Below are 15,776 nucleotides of genomic sequence, written 5' to 3'. Positions count from 1 at the left end.
CATATACCTATCTGATTTTTTTTTAATGACAAAATCGAACCTGCCTCTACCACTTCTTCTGGAAGCTTGTTCCACACAGCTACCACTCTCTGTGTAAAGAAGTTACCCCTCGTGTTACCCCTAAACTTTTGCCCCATAACTCTCAACTCATACCGTTTTGTTTGAATCTCCCCTACTCTCAATGGAAAAAGCTTATCCATGTCAACTCTATCTATTCCCCTCATAATTTTAAATACCTCTATCAAGTACCCCCTCAACCTTCTATGCTCCAAAGAATAAAGACCTAACTTGTTCAACCTTTCTCTGTAACTTAGGTGCTGAAACCCAGGTAACATTCCAGTAAATCCTTTCACTTTTCTATTTTCTAATTATGATTTATAATTTAAATTTTTATTGTATTTACTTCAATTTGTACTTCAGGGAGTGTGAAGTACAGAATCAAATATCACTGTGATGATTGTACGCTCTACTATCAATTGTTTGGTGACAATAAAGTACTTGTATTTGTATTGTAAATCTCCTCTGTACTCTCTCTAATTAGTTGACATCTTTCCTATCATTCAGTGACCAGAACTGTACACAATACTCCAAATTTGGCCTCACCAATGCCTTGTAGAATTTTAACATTACATCCCAACTCCTATACTCAATGCTCTGATTTATAAAGGACAGCATACCAAAAGCTTTCTTCACCACTCTATCCACATGAGATTCCACCTTCAGGGAACTATGCACCATTATTCCTAGATCACTTTGTTCTACTGCATTCCTCAATGCCCTACCATTTACAATGTATGTCCTAGTTTGATCATTACTACCAAAATGTAACACCACACACTTATCAGCATGAAACTCCATCTGCCATCTTTCAGCCCACTCTTCTAACTGGCCTAAATCTCTCTGCAAGCTTTGAAAAACTACTTCATTATCCACAACGCCACCTACCTTACTATCAACTGCATACTTACTAATCCCATTTACCACCCCGTCATCCAGATCATTAATGTATAAGACAAACAACATAGGACCCATTACAGATCCCTGAGGCACACCACTAGTCACAGGCCTCCAACCTGACAAACAGTTATCCACCACTACTCTCTGGCATCTCCCACCCAGCCACTGTTGAATCTTTGATTACCTTTGGTTAATTACTTTGGTCGAATCAGCATTAACTGTAACTGATGTGAGGCAGGAACTCTTGAAACACATATTGCATATTGTGTTCTTTCTGATGCAACATATCCCAAGTTAGCTAACGTGACCAATATCTGATAATGGAACTGGGGTGATTGGGAAGCTCGGATGATTTATGCATCGTGGGTACCTTGTCAGTGCACAATCCCCACCCCCTCGGACCTCATCAGACCCACGTGGACACTTCTCCCACAGTGCACTTTAAACTCTGGCAAACCCTATGCTTGTCCACAATTCTCTTGCACCACACACGGACAAAGTGAATAGCCGTACCTATTGATCTTTGAATCTATTTAATTATTATGCTTTTTTTTCTCAAGGCTCTTCTCTTAAGCGTCATAAACACAATGACTTGAATCGAGTAAAAGAATTTTTTTGTGAATCCACATCGGTACAATGTGAGAAATGGCAGCCATTGGCTATATGTCAGGGAAGAAACTGCTGAAATTATCTGAATAATAATGTCTTAATATGATGTAAATTCTGTTTTGTATTGTTGGAAATTCAGCAGTCAATAAATAAAGCTGTTTTAATGTTTGAAGGATTATCGGGCTGGTTTTGCTCAATCGGACATCATATGCTCAAATGAGCTGTTACGGACGATTTTAACTGACTATAAAAGATGGGAACAGAATTTGGCCATTTGGATCATCAGGCCTGGTCCACCATTCCATCGTGGCCAATTTATTTGCCCTCTCAACCACATTCTGTTGCCTTCTCCCTGTAACCTGTGATGCTTTTACTAAATAAGAACCTATCACCTTCTGCATGAAATAAACCCAATGACCTGGCCTCCACAGCCATCTATAGCAATGGATTCCACAGATTTACCACCGTCTCGCTGAAGAAATACCTCCTCCTCTTTGTCCTGAAGTGACGTCCTTGTATCCTGAGGCCATGCGCTCTGGTCCTCGAATGCCCCATTATAGGAAACTTCCTCTCCACATCAAGTCTATTAAGACCTTTCAATTCTCAATAAGTTTCAATGACATTTCCCCCCTCATTCTTCTAAACAGTGAGTACAGGCGGAGAGCTGTCATACGCTCTGATTATGTTAACCCTTTCATTCCCGGATCATTCTTGTGAACCTCCTCTGTATCCTCTTAAATACCGGCACATCCTTTTCACTGATAATGGGCCCAAAACTGCTCACAGAATTCCAAGTGTAGTCAGATCGATGACCACTGAATTATTTGCCCATTGTGTTCTAAATGTCCATTTTGTAAGGATCAGTTTCGTGTGTTGGGCTTGTTTTTATTCACAGGATGTGTGTATCTCCAACAAGATCGGTATTCAATGACTATCCATCTCTACTCCTGACTGGCTTACTGGCCAATTCAGCGAACAGTTAAAAGTCAACACATTGCTGTGAATCTGGTGAGGCAGAATGGATTAGAAAGTCACTGAACTGGTTGGGGGTTTGAACAAGCTTGAGCTGTCCTGGCAAACACCCCCACCACCAGAGTTTACAAAGAGAATCCGACTGCCCAGACTTTTCAGTGACAATAGGCCTCATACATTTGGATCAATGTCCAGATCTATGCATTGTCAATCAACTTAACTCCTGTGATAATAATCAGCATATTTATAAATGACTCAGATGATGTGAAAGAAAGTAAAGTTTATTCATGATTGACAGATTGACACAGGGGAGGTTTTGTTTAATTGATATGGGTGCTGTTAAGGCAATTTTGGAGTTAGGACATCTATTAAATAACTTCAGCCACCAATCTTCAGATCTGAATATGGACTGTAGATTAAGTTTAAAATGCTCTGGACCATGGGATTGTAGAGGTGTGAAAACAACAATTGATTGATGGACTGGAAAATAACATTGGCTGGTGTGTGGGCACAGTTGGGGGGGGGGGAAACAGAAACACAGAAAACCTACAGCACAATACAGGCCCTTCGGCCCACAATGTTGTGCCAAAACTGTCCCTACTTTAGAAATTACGAGGATTACCCATAGTGCTCTATTTTTCTAATTTCCATGTACCTGTCCACAAGTCTCTTAAAAGACCCTATCATATATGTGCCGGCAGCCCATTCCACGCACTCACCATTCTCTGCATACCCCTGACATCTCCTTTGTACCTAATCCCAAGCACCTTAAGCCTGTGCCCTCTTGTGCCCAGTGCCATTTCAGCCCTGGGAAAAAGCCTCTGACTATCCACACGATCAATGCCTCTCATCACCTTATGCACCTCTATCAGGTCACCTCTCATCCTCCCGTCACGCCAAGGATAAAAGGTCGAATTCACTCAACCTGTTTTTATAAAACATGCTCCCCAATCCAGGCAACATGCTCGTAAATCTCCTCTGCACCCTTTCTATGGCTTCCACATCCTTCCTGTAGTGAGGCAACCAGAGCTGAGTACAATACTCCAAGTGGGGCCTGACCAGGGTCCTATATAGCTGCAACATTACCTCTCGGCTCCTAAATTCAGTTCCACAATTGATGAAGGCCAATACACGTATGCCTTCTTAACCACAGAGTCAACCTGCACATCTGCTTTGAGCATCCTATGGACTCAGGCACCAAGATCTCTCTGATCCTCCATATTGCCAAGAGTCTTACCATTAATACTATATTCTGCCTACCAAAGTGAACCACTTCAAACTTATCTGGGTTGCACTACATCTGTCACTTCTCAGCTCAGTTTGCATCCTATTGATGTCCCGCAGTAACCTCTGAGAGACCTCAACACTACCCACAACACCCCCAACCTTTGTGTCATCAGCAAACTTACTAACCCATCCCTCCACTTCCTCATCAAGGTCATTTATAAAAATCACAAAGAGTAAGGGTCCCAGAACAGATCCCTGAGGCACTCCACTGGTCACCGACCTCCATGCAGAATATGACCAGTCTTTAACCACTCTTTGCCTTCTGTGGGCAAGCCAGTTCTGGATCCACAAAGCAACGTCCCCTTGGATCCCATGCCTCCTTACTTTCTCAATAAGCCTTGCATGAGGTACCTTATCAAATGCCTTGCTGAAATCCATATACACTACATCTACAGCTCTTCCTTCATCAATGTGTTTAGCCACATCCTAAAAAAACTCAATCAGGCTAGTAAGGCACGTTCTGCCCTTGACAAAGCCATGCTGATTATTCCTAATCATATTATACCTCTCCAAATGTTCATAAGTCCTGTCCCTCAGGATCTTCTCCATCAACTTACCAACCACTGAAGTAAGACTCATTGGTCTATAACTTCCTGGGCTATCTCTACTCCCTTTCTCGAATAAAGGAACAACATCCGCAGCCTCTCCTGTCCCCATTGATGATGCAAAGATCATCGCCAGAGGCTCAGAAATCTCCTCCCTCGCCTCCCACAATAGCCTGGGGTACATCTCATCTGGTCCCTGCGACTTAACCAACTTGGTGCTTTCCAAAAGCTCCAGCTCATCCTGTTTCTTAATATCTACATGCTCAAGTTTTTCAGTCCGCTGCAAGTCATCACTACAATCACCAAGATCCTTTTCCCAAGTGAATACTGAAGTAAAGCATTCATTAATAACCTCTGCTAATTCCTCCAGTTGCATACACACTTGCCCAGTCACTCTTGTTAGGTCCTATTCTTTCACAAATTATCCTCTTGCTCTTCATATACTTGTAGAATGCCTTGCGGTTTTCTTCAATCCTGCCCGCCAAGGCCTTCTCATGACCCCTTCTGGCTCTTCTCATTTCCTTCTTAAGCTGCTACCTGCTAGCCTTATAATCTTCTAGATCTCTAACATTATTTAGCTGTATGAACCTTTTGTAAGCTTTTCTTCTTGACTAGATTAACTACAACCTTTGTACACCACGTTTCCTGTACCCTACCATAACTCCCCTGCTGCATTGGAATATACCCGTGCAGAACTCCACACAAATATCCCCTGAACATTTGCCACATTTCTTCTGTACCTTTCCCTGAGAAAATCTATTCCCAATTTAAGCTTCCAAGTTCCTGTCTGATGGCCTCATAATTCCCCTTACTCTAATTAAACACTTTTCTAACTGTCTCTTCCTATCTCTCTCCAATGCTATTGTAAAGGGGATAGAATTATGATCGGTATCTGCAAAATGCTCTCCCACTGAGAGATCTGACACATGACCAGGTTCATTTCTCAATACCAAATCAAGTACAGTCTCTCCTCTTGTAGGCTTATCTACATATCTACATACAGTCTCTTCAGTTCAGTTCTCTGACCAGACAAAGGTCATTGAGCGACAACTCCAGTTCCCTAACGTGGTCCATGAGGAGCTGCAGCTCGACACACCAAGTGCAGATATGGCCGTCCGGGAGGCTGGGAGACTACAGGACGTCCCACGTCTGACACCGAGTACAGAAAACCAGCCTCGCACACATCCTTCCTTTCCATAATTAACACAGGTAAACCTACCTCGCCTCGTTCCGTTACCGCCTAAGCCCGTTGAGCCAAAGCCCTGTCACTTCACTGCCTGCTCCGAATGGAATGTGACAGTCATGTGTGGTTCAAGGAAATACATTGTAAATACAGAATTGTCCTTTTATCTTCAGCATATAAAATGTCATGTAGTCTTGTGCTGAGCAGGCCTCTTCCTCCAAAAAGGTCTCAATGTGATGCCTGCCATGTCCCATTTCTGCTTCATATCTACCAGCTACTTCTGGTGACTTTGTTCCCATGGCAACAGGTGCAAGATTTACACCGGCAGGTAATGTTAATTGTTTGAGCGAACAAGCAATACTTTGGGAAATAGATATCCATGCAGGAGAATTTAAGTTTATCAACGTTGGCCTGCAAAAGACTCATTCTTCTCCCAGAGAGTTGTGGGGGTCTGGAATGCACTGCCTCGGAAGGCAGTGGAGGCCAATTCTCTGGATGCTTTCAAGAAGGAGCTAGATAGGTATCTTATGGATAGGGGAATGAAGGGATATGGGGACAAGGCAGGAACCGGGTATTGATAGTAGATGATCAGCCATGATCTCAGAATGGTGGTGCAGGCTCGAAGGGCCGAATGGTCTACTTCTGCACCTATTGTACAAAAAATATTGGAAGTGCAGCATGAATATTTAAAAGATGGAATCATTAAAGTAATCTTTACAGGGTCAGGGTACAGTCAAAGTGCCGGTAGATGGTTGTCCTTTATACTGAGGTCTTGAACATTAGAAGACATAGGATTCATTACGGCTGCACGAACTTTGGTTCAGTCACAGCATGAGCACTTCTGAACAGCACCATCATAGATGGGATATAATAGCCCAGAGAGGGAGCAACAAACATTTATGTGCAGCTTCAACTTCAAGTCTATTCTCATTCAGCTATACATACGTATACAACTAATATGAACTATCGTTCCTCTGGGGGCAAGGTGCAAAACACATACAGCATATAGTGACGACCAAGCACCTAGTCACAAAATAATATTAGCACAATGCAGAATGATTGCAGGACTCCTGAGTTAAATTATGAGGTGAAATAACTGTCTGATTTGAAATCCTTGGAATTTAACAGGGTAGGGGTGACTTGGTTTACGTTTCCAAGGTAAAGGTGTATAATTGACAGAGCTGTACACGATAATAAGAAGCACTGATGGAGTAGACAGCCAGTGCCTTATTCCCCCCAAGTGGAAATGGCCAATACAAGAGGGTATAATTTTCAGGTGATCGGAGGAATGTGTAGGAGAGTGGTAAGTGTGTGGAACGCATTGCCAGAAGTGAGGGTAAAGGCAACACATTATGGGGGTTTAACAGTCTCTGAGACAGGCACATGGATGAAAGAAAACAGAGGGCTTTGTGAGAGGGATGCATCAGTCTGATCTTGGCCTAGGTTAAAAGGTCGACACACATCTTGAGCCAAATGGTCTGGTCTGTGCTATACTACTCTGTGTTAAGTGGAACTGAATGGTCGGATAGAAATAAACCCATCTCTTTTTGAGAGTCCACTCCTTTGTAAATGGTCTGAACGTTAGAGATTCTCATTTCAGGAGTGACTTCAGGAAACATTTCAAAACAGGCAATGGTATAACCTTGGATAAGTTTATTCTCATTTGCATATAGTAATTGATGCCAGGTTCATTGTTAGTTTTAATTCTGAGATTAAAATTCTGAGATTGATTGCTGAAAGCCAGTAGTATTACGGGATAAGGGGAAAGGGCTCTGTGACTGTAGCACTTCAGCCAGATGAGGAAAAACCGAGACTGTGGGAGTCTGGCAGAGGTTTTGGGAAGAGTTGTGTGGGAATGTCGGAGAGGGTGGACTGAGACAGTTCCATCAGGGGTAGGACTCTCCCACCTGCAAGAGGCAATGTTCCCGGAAAGGGGCATCCCTCATCAGGGATCCCCACTACCTGGATGCTGGCATCAGGCAGGAGGTGCAGGAGTCTGAAGACCCATGTCTCAAATCTTCATTCCCACTGCTGCTAAGTTCATGAACCAACCTGAAGAACGTTGGCAACACCTCAGAATATTTTTTTCACTGTCTAATTCGTCACTGTTTAATTTGCACATATGCAAGTTATTGATAATTTATTTGTTTATTTTAACTTAAGCTTGTCCTCATCTTGTAATTATCTGCAAAAGCAGCCCGCCAATGTATGCCTACGATAATAGAAGACGTGAACCTCAAGTTCAAAGTTGATTTGTTATCAAAGTGTGCATCTGTCAGCATATACAACCCTGAGATTCATTTTCTTGCAGGCATTTAAAACACAGACATACACAGAATTAATGAAAAACTACACACTGATGTCTCTTGGTCCCAGGCTACCCAGTAAGGGGAAACATCCTCACTGCATCTCGCCTGTCAGTCACTCTAACCGTGGCCTCACTCTACCAGAGATACAGTATTCCCTGTGTCCGCTCTCTGCGCTTAACGATAACTCGCTCTCTCCGATTTCTAACAAATGCAGATTATTTCTTTCTACAGTTTCCTGCTTCTGACTGTGGACGTTTCCGCTGTTATTTGCAACGTCAGATCCCGAAATCGAAACTTACCCGAGAACGGGGAAATAAATGAAAACTTGTGCAATAAATGCTTGCCGAACTTCAGCCTGTGAATGGACACAAATATTGATTACTTGTGTCGAAACAACGCCTTTCAGCTTTCGATTAACCCTGGGCTGTACGCTTCGCAGTGAAACTCAACATGATTGCCCCCGTTTACCGCTGAGGTCCGAATTGACACAGAGGGGCCACTGCACTCCTGATGTAATTGTGGCACCGAACGTGTCGCGGCTGTGTCCTGGGCTTTCGGCTTTTTGTAATAAGTGACTTTAATTATCTTTTCACATGCCTGATTTATAAAAAACGGGATGTAAACAGTTTTATAACGGATGTGTTTTGTTCCACTCCATTTTGACACCTGCTGCCCTTTCTGGCCTAATTCCAGGGAACACTTAACTTCAAATTCAAAGTAAATTTTATTATCAAAGTACGTACTTATATGCCGTCATTTTCATCATTTTCCCTCAGATTCATTTTCTTGCGGGCATACTCAACACATCTCTACAGTTAGTATAAAAGGGTCATTGAAAGACCAGCCAGAGTGCAGAAGACAACTAACTCTGCAAATGCAAATATAACTAACTGGTAATAAATAGCAAGAACATGAGATAATGAGATAAAGTGAGATCATTGTGGGAAGTTTTCTTTTTTTTTGTAATTTATTTTTTTATTGAAGTTCGTCATCAAACAAACATTTCCATAAGATGTATTTCAGTCATTGTACATATATATCATATAATCATAAATATCACAAATCTCCACAAAGTATTTATCTGAGGTATACACTTATAGAAAAAAGTGAAAAGAAAAAAACAAGCAAAAGGAAAGAAGTATGTACAAGTAGGGAGTGATTTTTTAAATGATGATGATGATGGGGCAAGAACGAGACCCTTCATTTTATTCAAGAGTCTAATGGTTAAGGGGTAGTAACTGTTCCTGAACCTGGTGGAGGGAGTCTTGAGGCTCTTGTGCCTTCTTCCTGATGGCAGAAGTGAAAAGAATGCATGTCCTGGGAGATGGGGATCTCCGACGATGGATGCTGCTTTCCTATGTCAGCATTTCATGTAGACGTGCTGAGTGACTGGGACAGTATTACCCGTGATGAATTTCCCCATAGAACAACCCTTCTTTCGCCCTCCACCACACTGGCAACGAAGAGCGACTCGCGTTCTCAATTACTCGTCCCTGCGGAAAGCAGAAAGTGGGGGTGGGAAAAGATGTGCTTGGGATCCCGTTGGAGATGGCGAAAGTTACGGAGGGTTATGTGCTGGATGTGTAGGCTGCTGAGGTGGTAGATGAGGACTACTACCCTAATGTGGTAGATGTGGAGCGAGCTTCCAGTAGAAGTGGTAGAGGCAGGTTCAATATTGTCATTTAAAGTAAAATTGGATCTGTATATTGACAGGAAAGGAATGGAGGGTTATGGGCTGAGTGCAGGTCGGTGGGACTAGGTGAGAGTAAGCGTTCGGCACAGACTAGAAGGGCCTAGATGGCCTGTTTCCGTGCTGTAATTGTTATATGGTTATATGGACTATTAGGGTGGCAGAAGGATGAGGTGAGGGTAGACTTGTGCGATATAGAAGAGATGCTGTTGAGGGCAGAGTTGAGTGGAGGAAGGGAAGCCCCTTTCTTTGAAGGAGGACAACACCTCTTTTGCTCTGCAATGAAAAGCTTCATCCTGAGAGCAGATGCGGCGGAGATAGAGGAATTGTGAGACTGGGATGGCATTTTCACAAGAGGTAGGGTGGGAAGATGATCTAAAACATCCAATAAGCAGTGCAGGGGTGGATCAGTCACTGAACTGTGATGTGTACAAATTTTACTGCACTAGGAAAAGATTACATATCTTCACATTGCACTGCATTTTTATTATTTGAAGGTGGAGCTAACAAGCAGTTTATAAAGAGGTTACTGTCGGTTCTGCTCCACATCCACTGCATCTGTGGGAGCAGCTGTGGGGCAGAGGTAAAACCACACTCCTGAGGAAGAACAAACGCTCAGCAACGATGGAGCTGTACTGCACAGAGCCCAGGAAACTGGACGAGTTCATCAAAAGAAACTTGGAGCCAGTTGGATTTAATGCTGAGGTGAAGCAGGCTGTGCACAGAATCTGTGAATTTTTAAAGAATCGATGTTTCATGCATCAACCCAGCATTAAAGTGATCAGAGCTGTTAAGGTGAGTTGCTTGGCTTTTAATACAAATATTTACTGTACCTCCAAGTGATCTGAATAATTTATTTTAATTTATCTTTTAATTCCTTTCCTTATAAGTGGAGTTGTTTTCGGATGAATGTGATGATGTTAGAATCAGGTTTATTATCACTGACATACATTGTGAAATCTGCTATTTTGTGGCAACAGTGCAGTTCAAGACTGAGAATATTACGAGAAGTTACAACTAGTAAAGAAATAAATAAATAGTGCAGAAGAGGAATAGTGAGATGGTGTTCCTGGGTTCATCAACCATTCAGAAATTTGATGGCAAAGGGGAGAAGATGCTGTTCCTAAACGTTGAATGTGTACCACCTCCCTGATGGTAGTAATGAGAAAAGGCCATGTCCCTGATGGTGAGGGACCTTAATGATAGACACTACCCCCTTGAGGCACTGCCTCCTGACAATGTTCTCATTGGTAGGGATGTTGGTGCCTGTAATGGTGTTGGCTGAATCTCCAAATTTACAGCCTTTTTCGCTGCTGAATTTCAGATAAATTGGCGAGTAAATGGACTTTCTTCTAGGACACCAGAGCATCAAATAGGTTTCCCATTATGTTCACAAGTTTGGCAGCAAACCGTTGTGGAACAGCATTATTGAGGTTCTGCCAAAAAAACTACATTAAATTATAATCTGTTTTGGCTCGTTGGGACACCTCCCAAGGTATCCTAGTTGTCATCGTCTTCCTGGACAGCTGATAGAGATCAGGGATGGTCTGCTTCTACTTCAGCTTTCCGGATTCTGAGGTGGCCAATGGGACAATTTGAATTTTGGTTTCATCCTTCTGGTCCCATCGAAAAATAATTATGGTTTGGGATTGGCTGAGATTTTAAAACTTTGAAAATCTGAAACCGAAACAATTTTGGTATAAATAGAGGCAGGGAAAAGGGTGAGGACACAACTCACCACTGTGATATGATTGATCAGTTGAATTATTATTTAGAGTTGGAGATTGTATTTTTGTCTGCTTTCTCCTCCTTTGTCCTCCTTTGAGCTCCCCAAGGACAGAGATCAGATCTGCCCTCCCTCTTCTCTTGACATCATGGGCAGCACCACATTAGCAGCAGAATCACGTGATGCTGGTTGCAGGGAGCTGGTGAATGGGCTCTCACCAGTCAATCAGGTTGGCATGCCAATGGAATCTGTTTCAGGTTTGCAGTAGACAAGCATCCAGAACTTCCACATTTCCCAAAAGTACGTCTCCCTTCCAACACAGCTCACCTCACCTGCAGCAACCACGGTCAGGTTTCAATCCATTAATACTAATGCATTTCCCCTTGTACAAAGGGAAGGGAACAGAGCAAACCCTGTCAACATTGCTTTTTAACTGACCAGTTTACCCCCTGCCTTCAAACCCGCTGGGTCCGAATTTCCCACATTATCTTCTCGCTCACTGGAACCCCAGTTCAAAGTCTGCTTTATAAATCATGAGGTCCTAGTCCCCTTACTTCCTTGTATAGCGGCCATGCCTGTAATGTAGAATCAGGTTCGTGGGTCTGGCAAGTGATACAGACAGCACTCTCTGTGAATAGGTATACTTATCCTGATTAATCACTGGATATTTAGAAAACACAAAAACAATGGAACTTACAGAATTGCTCTTCAGATGCTCAATTCCCTCTGAAACGTGGGCAGCTCACATCCAGAATTAAGTTGCCCAAATGTCAACTCAAGTTTCATACGGCCAGTATGAAATGAGTCTTCCATAAACCAATGATGTGGTGAGATTCTTCCAGCTGAGTCACATAGTGCTGGTTGCAGGGACCATAAGACCATAAAATGTAGGAGCAGAATTAGGCCATTCAGCCCATCGAGTCTGCTCCCCATTCCATCATGGCTGATACTATATCCCACTCAATACCTCATTCTCCTGCCTTTCGGTCATATCCTTTGATGCCCAGCCCAATCAGGAAACTATCAATTTCTGCATTAACTATCCCCATGGATATTGCCTCCAGCACAGTCTGTGGGACTGCTTTCCACAGATTCAGGATTGAGTTATCAGCACAGGACTTCTTGCTCCAGTTTACTTTTATATAAAAACTGTCTCTTCAGTGACTACGAGGCTGGGTGTTTTGCCAATAAAGTGCAATAACCTGCTGTCAGTGATCATTTATGATCATATGCATAGAATATCTACCTTGGGGAAAAATTGTGGAGTTCCCATCTCATTGAGGATTTGTGGAAAAGGGGAATACTTGGATGAAAAGGATCGGCACATGGATGAAAGAGAAATAGATGGTTACGGGGTAGTTACGGGGTAGTACTGGTTTTTAAGGTATATATGAGTCGGCACAACAAGGAGGGCCGAAGGGCCTGTACTGTGCTGTAGTGTTCTATGTTCTAGGTTCTTAAAGCAGCTGGAAAAATAGCCACCGTGTGTAACTGTGAAAACAAAGTAACAACTGAAACAGACTGTAATCCCATGACGATCGATAGTGAAGCTAATCAATGTGGGTCGTTTGTTTACATCATAGATCTGGAATGGAACTGTCTGCCACTCATTGTAATATTCAGAAATAATTGAACATTCTTGTTTTTTGACAGGGTGGGTCATCAGGCAAAGGTACAGCCGTAAAAGAGAGCTCAGATGCAGATCTTGTCGTCTTCCTCAGTTGCTTCAAAAGTTTCCAGGACCAGAGAGACACCAGGCTTGGAATTCTGGGGGACATTCAGCAAATGCTGGAAGAATGCTCCAGGAGCCTTGCGTATGAGATCCGTGATATTACTATCACCTCAATAAAACAAAGCAGCATCCCACCAAAATCTCTGAGCTTTGAGTTGAGATCAAAGAAATCTTCAGAGAGTGTGTCATTTGATGTTCTGCCGACCTATGATGCATTAAGTAAGAACCTGCCGCAATGTTATGTCACCTATGTTTAGAAGTACTATTAAACTGAAATGTAATTTTATTTCTTGTGTAAGCTCTAGAACAGATGTTATCAACCTGGGGTCCATGGACCCCTTGGTTATTGCTAAGAGTCTGTGGCATTAAAAAAGGTTGGGAAATTCTGTTCTAGAATGATGTGAAGAGTGCAGCTTGTTTGATTTTCTCCCTTCAGTGTCCCTTTTCTAGTTCATGGTTCAGATCCTGGGACAACTGAGTTCTATATTTAGTTATTGCTATCTTTAATCAGGAAGAACACACTCGGTGGCCCCTTCATTAGATACTGTTCCTCCTGCTGTAGCTCATCCACTTCAACGTTGGATGTGTTGTGCATTCGAGATGCTCTTCTGCCCACCACTGTTCTAATGCGTGGCTAGCTGAGTGACTGTTGCCTTCCTGTCAGCTTGAACCAGTCTGGCCATTCTCCCCTGATCTCTCTCATTAAGAAGACATTTTCACCCACAGATCTGCTCAACTACTTGCCTCCTGCAATTTCAGGGTGACTACTTCCCTGTAACTCTGATCGATGATCTCCTCACTCTCCCGTACAAGCCAAAGGCACCAAGCTGCTGCTCCAGTTCCCTACACGGTGTTCAGGAGCTGTAGCTGGATGCAAACGCAGATCCCTGGGAGAGTCTGGGTCTCCCGGGGCTCCAACATCCAATCAACACCCAGCAGCCATTTACTACGCTAGGCACAGTAAGAGAAAAAAACTGGAACCTTAACAGAAGCTTACCCAGAGCTAACGCCTCTTTCAATCCGAAGCCTCCTTTAGCCAAAGCCTGACACTCCTATTTTCACCACTAACCTGCTCCCAACAATGGCCGCCCCAACAATTGCCACCCTGACAGTGGTCGCCCCCGCTTGCCCCTTCTGTACTTTTAAACACACATTGCCGACCTGCGAGAAACCTCATCGCCATGGCCTGCCCCTGCCGCTGAATGAGCTGTCGGAAAGGTAAAGCTTCTGCATTCTCTCCGAAGCCTCAACATGCTTCCTATAGTGGGGTGCCCAGAACCGTGTGCCATATGTTAAACGACAATAGTTAGCAGCTTGGGCTGAGTTTCCTCCTCGTCCCTTCAGGAATGCTACGCAAGCTAGCTGATCCAATTTGAGAACCTTTGGGTTGTGAATCATGCGATTAACTAAACTGGAGGGCAGCAATACAATGCAGCACTATGCATGGCCTGCTGGGTTTCAGATATTAACTGCACTGTGATTGTTGATCGTTAACCGTTTTACTCCTTACAGAGGGGAAGTCCAATGCGAATGAAGCACATTGTGAATTGATCAGATTTAGAAGCAGAAACAGCACCACAGATGGAGAATTTTCTGCCTGCTTTACTGAACTTCAGAGAGCGTTTGTAAAGAAGTATACTTCAAAAGTCAAAGATTTGATCCGCCTGCTGAAATATTGGTACAAACTGGTAAGTTTCTGGAGAACAGAATGATTCCTGATCATTGTCATTCCAACACAAACAGATAGCTTGTTTAATATCCAGCTTCCACTTTCTTCAGAGGCACGCCTGTGGAGGCCAATTCAAAAAACAGGAAGTACTCCCTCCTCCTTCACCATTCCCCATTCCTCTCTCACCTTATCTCCTTGCCTTCCCATCACCTCCCTCTGGTGCTCTGGTGGCCTTCTGTCGTCTCCTATTAGATTCCCCCTTCTCCAGCCCTGTATCTCTTCCACCGATCAATCTCTCAGCTCTTTACTTCACCACTCCACCCCTCCTATCACCTTGTGTTTCTTCCTCCCCTCCCCTACCTTCTAACTCTGACTCCTCATCTTTTTCCTCCAGTCCTGATGAAGGGTATCGGCCCGAAACGTCAACCATACTCTTTTCCACGGACACTGCCTGGCCTGCTGAGTTCCTCCAGCATTGGCTCGGATTTCCTGCATCAGCAGATTTTCCCTTGTTAGTGAGGTAGTGTTCCTGGGTTCAGTGTCCATTTAGAAATTGGACAGTAGAGGGGAAGAACCTGTTCCTCACTCACTGAGAGTGTGCCTTCAGGATTCTGTACCTCCTTCCTGACGGTAACATGAGACGAGGACATGTTCTGCGTGGTGGGGGTCTTTAATGATGGACGTCACCTCTCTGAGGCAGCACTCTTTGAAGAAGTCTTGGATACTATGGAGACAAGTAACCATGATGGATCGAACTGATTTTATAACTCTCTGCATCTGTCATAAGTCAGGTGTTGAATCAGGACCCAACTGCAGGACACAGACACTGGAGTCCCAGAAACAGGATGAGACGGAACCCAGGGACGGGATGGGATGCTGTCGTGGCAGGGGAAGCAGGACCAGGACGAGGGACTGGGAACAAGGAGCCTGGGGTGGACTCCGAGCCCAAGACTGGACAAGGACCCAGAACCTGGGTTTTGCCTCGGGCTTAGACCCCCAAACCCAGGCGAGGACGACGAGGCTGCAGGCTGCGGGCCTGGGGAACTCAGAGGCTGGAGCTAGGGGCAGACTAGGAACTGTACATCACCATGGAGCCA

The 15,776-nt window shown here is 43.7% G+C and overlaps 1 protein-coding gene across 1 annotated transcript in view; it reads left to right on the top strand.

Moving 5' to 3' along the window:
- Window positions 1–15,776, top strand: part of LOC132403381 (2'-5'-oligoadenylate synthase 3-like) — a 125,809-nt gene that overhangs the window by 15,164 nt on the left and 94,869 nt on the right. Inside the window, exons 7-9 of the mRNA XM_059986795.1 lie at window positions 10,067–10,347; window positions 12,932–13,229; window positions 14,523–14,698. Of these exons, the coding sequence (XP_059842778.1) occupies window positions 10,067–10,347; window positions 12,932–13,229; window positions 14,523–14,698 (755 nt within the window). The remainder of the gene's footprint in view (window positions 1–10,066; window positions 10,348–12,931; window positions 13,230–14,522; window positions 14,699–15,776) is intronic.

The sequence above is a fragment of the Hypanus sabinus genome, chromosome 13 (assembly GCF_030144855.1).
Source record: "Hypanus sabinus isolate sHypSab1 chromosome 13, sHypSab1.hap1, whole genome shotgun sequence".
Taxonomy (NCBI): domain Eukaryota; kingdom Metazoa; phylum Chordata; class Chondrichthyes; order Myliobatiformes; family Dasyatidae; genus Hypanus; species Hypanus sabinus.
This window is presented reverse-complemented; position numbering and strand designations above follow the sequence as displayed.